The 6,174-nt window shown below is 39.1% G+C and overlaps 1 protein-coding gene across 1 annotated transcript; it reads right to left on the bottom strand.

Annotated features, from left to right (window-relative positions):
• Window positions 1-1,908: 1,908 nt before the first annotated feature.
• LOC139736411 (allatostatin-A receptor-like) lies at window positions 1,909-4,885 on the bottom strand. The gene is made up of 2 exons (XM_071647163.1): window positions 3,993-4,885; window positions 1,909-2,324 (listed from the first exon to the last, which is right to left on the bottom strand). The coding sequence occupies exons 1-2, from the start codon at window positions 4,762-4,764 to the stop codon at window positions 1,909-1,911; spliced, it is 1,188 nt and encodes a 395-aa protein (XP_071503264.1). The 5' UTR covers window positions 4,765-4,885.
• Between the last annotated feature and the right edge of the window lie 1,289 nt (window positions 4,886-6,174).

Below are 6,174 nucleotides of genomic sequence, written 5' to 3' on the forward strand. Positions count from 1 at the left end.
ATGGCACTTCGCCTTTAAAGGTTATTTTCTTTTGAATACAGTCAACCCTGCCTTACTCCAATCTTAGTCTTGGATTGAGGTTGAAGAAATTACTTCGACTTAGAAAAATTTCGACTTATGAGGGGTTAGAATCAATAGAGAATAAAGAGAAGAGGACTTGAAAAGACCTTCGACTTAGGCGATTATTCGACTTATGCGAGGTCGACTTAAGCAAGGTTGACTGTATTCCTCTATTTGTTTGCTGGTTTTTCATCCCTAAGGGGCACGTGACATAGTGTAAAGATAACAATATTGGAAATCCACCAACGAAAGGACGCATCATAATTTATGCCGAAATACAATGCAATTGGACTCTTTAAAAAGTGAGAAAAAAAAGCTCCATGTCAAAAAGTACCTTTCTTGAGGGAACAATGGTATTTGATAATGATAACATGATAATAATCATAATAATAATTAGCATTTTTACCGCGCTTAATTAATAGTTTCTAAGCGCCTTACACATATGATTATATCAAAACATAATCTTACATATCATTCAACATAATAACAAACTCTATAATAATTTACATTACTTAATACGCAACTTAAGTATTTTGATAAACTTCTAATAAAGTCTTTATAGGTCCGTATGTAAGCTATCTCAAATCAGAAATCTCTTAGACAATAAACCTTGAGGTAATACTTTAGGATGAAGGTAAGTCTGGGAAGAAGATGTTAGAATGTTGACTCGGATGATTATGACATAGTAATCAATCCCGAAGATTCGTTATTCCGAAACACACAAAATCCGTATAGCTATGTTCGTTAATTCAGCCATTTTGTAATCTTTCTTTGATAATATGCATTATTTCTGTATTGTTCTGTACGTGTCCATATTTGATGTGAAATGGAGAATAAATGAACAATGAACAAGCAAACAAATGTGAACGTTTGTGCAATTCCGAAGGTTCGTTGATCCGAAAACAATAAGAAGGTGCATATAATAACGAACTTTATTTCGTTTTTGGATAAACGAACCTATGGAATAGCGGACTTTTTTTTTTCTCCTGATTATCGAACCTTCGGAATAACGAATTGTAACATTGATTTATATCTGTTTGGTTTTTTTTTTCTGCATTGCACGTTAGTACTTCTCTTGACAACCGTTTTACTCAATGCGAAAAACGAGAGAAAGGCACTGAAAGGAATCCGCCTTACTCGTCACGCTCGTATTATTCTGTATTCCTATAGTTTGAACACAAGAAGTGTTGATCGACTCGTTAGTTGTTGTCCATTGCACTAAACCATTGAGCAAGAAAAATCATATTAGACTTAGGCCGTTTATGTATAATAAATCATGCTAATCTTTTGCAGATTTCAATTGTTAATCATTAATGACATACAATGTGTCTCATTTTGTAATGAACCTCCACATAATGTCCTGATTAATACATGTACTTTCTCAAAATGTATATAACTTCATTACCAGTGCTCTACAGGCGTCTTCCAACGTCTCTGATGTTAAAGCTTTCCTTGTCCCAACTTAGATTATGCTGTAATGACAGCGAATGAAATTCAGGCGCGGTATCTTTGAAATTAGCAAAATATTCTATTTACACTTTACACAATTTGTTATTAATACATTAATTTCCCCAAAGTACTTAAGCACATGATGTTTCCTACCTGTACATTCACGTAAATCAACAGCATAACCAGACAGAGAATCTTGTTACCTTACATTTACACGCTCACTTCAAAATGTGCATAATTGCACATCAAGATATTGCAGAACTTTTCATCCAAACATTTCAACGATGAGTGCCCAGTGGCCACACCCTTTGTTCAGCAAGATACGAACATGCCAATTTATGTCGTTCTTGACTGGGAGTACCTGTACTATAGTTCCTATAAACATGCTTCCATCATACTTCACACCAGTGCATTGTCCGTATGATTATTGAGCTCTGACGGATTGGCCGTCTGTACTGTGTTGTCAAGTGTGTTGGTAGGTGTGTCTACCTGTGTGCTCGTTGGGCCGATGCGGTTTAGGAACACCATTACCCCTGGGGGGCAGCCCAGCGCCTCAACCACGCCCTGTCGGAAGTATTTGTTCTTATAAACATAGATGAAGGGATTGAGACACGAGTTGCAGAGGGCGAACATAACGGAGACGTGGTAGTAAGGTTGTGCGAAGTCGACTTTGGCACCGAGATTGTAGGCAAAGAAGATGAACTGGTTTGGCGCCCAACAGATCATGTAGGTGACTAGGACAACAAACAATGTTTTCTGGATCTCATTCGTCGCTTTCAGCTGCCAGGCGTTTTCATCCCTTTTGGACTTGTGACCTGTGTGACATGAAATTATAGAATTAAAATGCTTCATTAGATATGAGTTTCCTTTCCTTCGGTTTCTGTGTGTGTGTGTGTGTGTGTGTTTGTGTGTGTCTGTGTTAATTTCTCTTTATGTTTGTTTGTTTGTTTGTCTTGTTTTGTTTTTCTACTGAAGAGAAAAAGTTGTATGTTGAGTCTTGGTTTTCTATTTAACCTAAACTTTTCGAAATGTCCTTCATCGAGTGACACATGCTAATCATGCCAGAATCAAAACCTGCTCATCGGTAAAAACAGATTTCCCTAGCCCCCTCTCTCAGGAATTCCCTCAGGTTTGCAGAGAGCCCTGTCTTTAGGCGGAGTAAATCTCTCACATCCCTTCACGATATCTGTAGAAATCGGAATTTCACATGAGACTTGATGTCTATGGATTGTGAAGGTGATGTTAGGCATGACAGATTTATCCATTAACCCTTGTAATATGCGCTTTTGGTGCTGTCTGGCCCAGAAAATAAATAGTATTTGATTTACGCACTGCCCAATGTCCCCGGTACAGAAGGTGTTAAATACGTTTCCTTGTTGATATGTTGATATGGAGATAATAAAATAGTCCATGGAGGGCTAAAAAGTGTGGGAAAAAATACGTTTAACTGCCTGTATTCTTGTTTTTCATTTATCTGTATTTTATTCGGGTTTTTTTTTCCTATGGTGACAGAAGGAAACACCTTTTATGACGTAATCAAAGGTCAGACGGAAATGTGGGCGAGATATCACCTTGTAATCTTACTGGTAACCATGGATGACAGGAAGTTAATTAGGTTAGCATCATATTCATACCAGCCATTTTGTCCATGAGGATTTGAGATGGAAATGGAATCATGAAATTTGATGTGCATTCTTATGTAAGACTAGTCTCTCAAGATCCTACTGATAGAATGCAGTTTCACAAAGCAGAAGGTCCTTTCTCAGTAGAATAGAAGAATGGCCAAATAAGCAAACAGCAAATGAATTATTTAAACGATGCAAACCATTTTCTCGGGACTTGTGGTCAAACTTAGGACCTGTCATTTGAAAAACGACTGGCATGCATGACGACCCTTCATTTGATTTCACCGTTAGTGTTCATATGTGGGATAATCAACTCGTTCCGTCGATCAACAGAATTAATAAACGGTTCTTTCATATTCATTGCTACTTTGATTATTGTTCAAAGGGGCGGCATAACAAATAATGTTTTCAATATTTTCTCAATGACAAGTCCAGGGAATGTTTATTTCTAAATATGAAACTTTGTGAAAACTGTTCTTAAATTTTTCTTGATATACATGTATTACAAAAATTACTCTCATTATACATTATGAGTGACATTACAGCTTCCCACTTAAAGAGATGATACATGGGATTAATCAAAACTCTGAAAGTATTTTAACTTCTCCATATTTTCCGATTTTCCATAAGCTTTTATCGAGTGTCCCAATAACCTACATTTACTGAATTCACATATTCGTAGATATGTTTGGATGAATAATATGATAGGGAAATTGACTTTAAAACGAGAATATAATTCAAATTCGTGTTGGATCTTTGGATGGCTTGACATACATGTTATGATTTTAGAAATAGTTGGTACTGACGTCATGGAAGTTCATTTTCTGACTGATTTTCATCATCCCGTCAGTGACGTACCTGCTGCACGATTTTGTCGTTTGTCTTTCCGCATTGCATCCATCTGTTTCTTGAGCGAGATGATCATTTTACGATGACAGTATAACGTGATCGCTACTGGCACAACGTAAACCGCCGAGAAGGTGTACACACCTACAATCCGTTGTGCAGCAACTGACGCGTATCCTGTAAATACACACGCCCCATCCACGGCATCGTACACTAAGAAGAAGTAGACGTTGGAGGCGAAGCCGATTACCCATGTGGCAGCCATCATCAGAACGCACCATTTCATGCGAAAGAAGATCTTGAACTTAATCGGATGGACGACGGCGAAGTAGCGCTCGATGGTGACCGTCACCAGACTGTAGACCGAGGCGAAGATGGTGCACCAGAGGGGAAACTTGGAGGAGTACAGTCGGCAGACGATCTCGCCTCCGATGTTGTCTGCCAAGTCTGGTGGGCGCGGGAACAAATTGAAAGGGATGATCCAGAATGACGTTAAGAGGTCAGTGACCGCAAGGTGGATGATGAAATGACTAGTGCGCGTGCGCAGAGTGGCGTTACGGATGAGGGCTAAACAGACAATAAAGTTTCCAAGGATACCAATGATGGCAATAAATCCATACACCGTACGAACCACCGCCATGTTCTCGATGGTACCGACACCCCAGCCCTGATCATCTTCTGGACTGGACGTGGTCGAATGTAAAGTCGTGTTCGTCGATGTCAGTATCATCGTGGATGCAAACGTCGACATGTCGCTGTCACTAACACTGGTCACTTCATCCATGGTTGTTGGCTGATAATTTCAGGAAGTCTTAATGTCCCCCACTCAGGAAAAAAAAGTGTTTCACTTTAGCTGCATCGCACAACGGAAATACATGTTTCAAAGATTGATTTCCACTTCCCATTTAGGCACGTCGATTCTGCAATAAATGTTGTCGAGTTAAACGTGAGATATGTGTCTGGCTGATAGTATGCGGCGATCGTCGAATATAGCTAAAGACACATAATTTCAAATAAAGAAAGCCACATGTCTACCAAAGGTACGTGCTGAACGTCTAAACACTCCCACGATCTTATACCCACATTCTCATGCTTGAGTCAAGAGTTCAGTGGTTTAACAAATATGCTGCATCCGTGCCGTAGCGGCATAGTGAGACGAGCAAGAGAGAAGAGGGGATGACAATGCGTCAAGTCGATTGCACATTTTGTCTCTCAGTCTCCTTTCAAGCTTACAAGATGTTTGGCGGTGATGATACGACGATACCAAACACTGAAGGATCCCTGTACAGAACAACAAGAAAATACAGTCTGTAGCCATTCTTTTTTTAATCTCTCGAAGAAACACAATGAAAACATATGTAAGATTCTTCTTCTTCTTCTTCTTCTTCTTCTTCTTCTTTTTTTTTTTTTTTTTGGGGGGGGGGGTGGGGTCTTGCTTGGTTTTAGATTTTACAATAGATAACGTAAAAATAACATTGCGGATTATTTGAGTCTTGGAGTGTAGATGAATCTATGGTTTCTACAATCACACACACACACACACACACACACACACACACACACACACAAACAAACATATTGATTGACTGATGTGGACTAGTGGTCCACTAGCCCAGTGGTGCTAATATTCATGATGGCTATGAAAGATACATATCGATGGTCCTAGCAATGCTTGTTTTAGACGAAAGTGATGGTAGATCAGAAGGTGATATTGGGAGTGGTAATGGTATAGGATGATGATGGTGAAGTGACAGTGACGCTATCTTTGATGGGTAAAATGTAGATTGATGCTGCTGCTTGTGGAGTTCGCGGCGATTGTGAATGTGATATTATCTTTATACTGTAAAATGAGGAATGTTCGCGTGCATTTCAATTTCTCGAATTTCGCGAGAGCCAAGATTCGCGAAATTAGAATGCACGCGAAAGTTCTTGTCTACACTATCCTTTATGCATTGAATATTAGAGGTAACTGGCGAAAAGTTCATGCTGCGAAAATATCTTGTTTTACAGATAGTCCTGGTTATAACATGGGCGATCAAAACAATAGCATACATTCGATAGCATCAATTAAAACAAACACAATATTTACTAAGTACCATACAGCAAATAATGTTCAGCCTATATATAGTTGTTCAGACCAGGGACTTCTCACCTCCCTGTTGAGAATGTGTCGACTTCACCGTCACGCATCCTA

Source organism: Diadema antillarum, unplaced genomic scaffold (assembly GCF_040938485.1).
Source record: "Diadema antillarum isolate AM-2024a unplaced genomic scaffold, OU_Dant_1.0 seq00000644_RagTag, whole genome shotgun sequence".
In the NCBI taxonomy this organism is placed as follows: Eukaryota; Metazoa; Echinodermata; class Echinoidea; order Diadematoida; family Diadematidae; genus Diadema; species Diadema antillarum.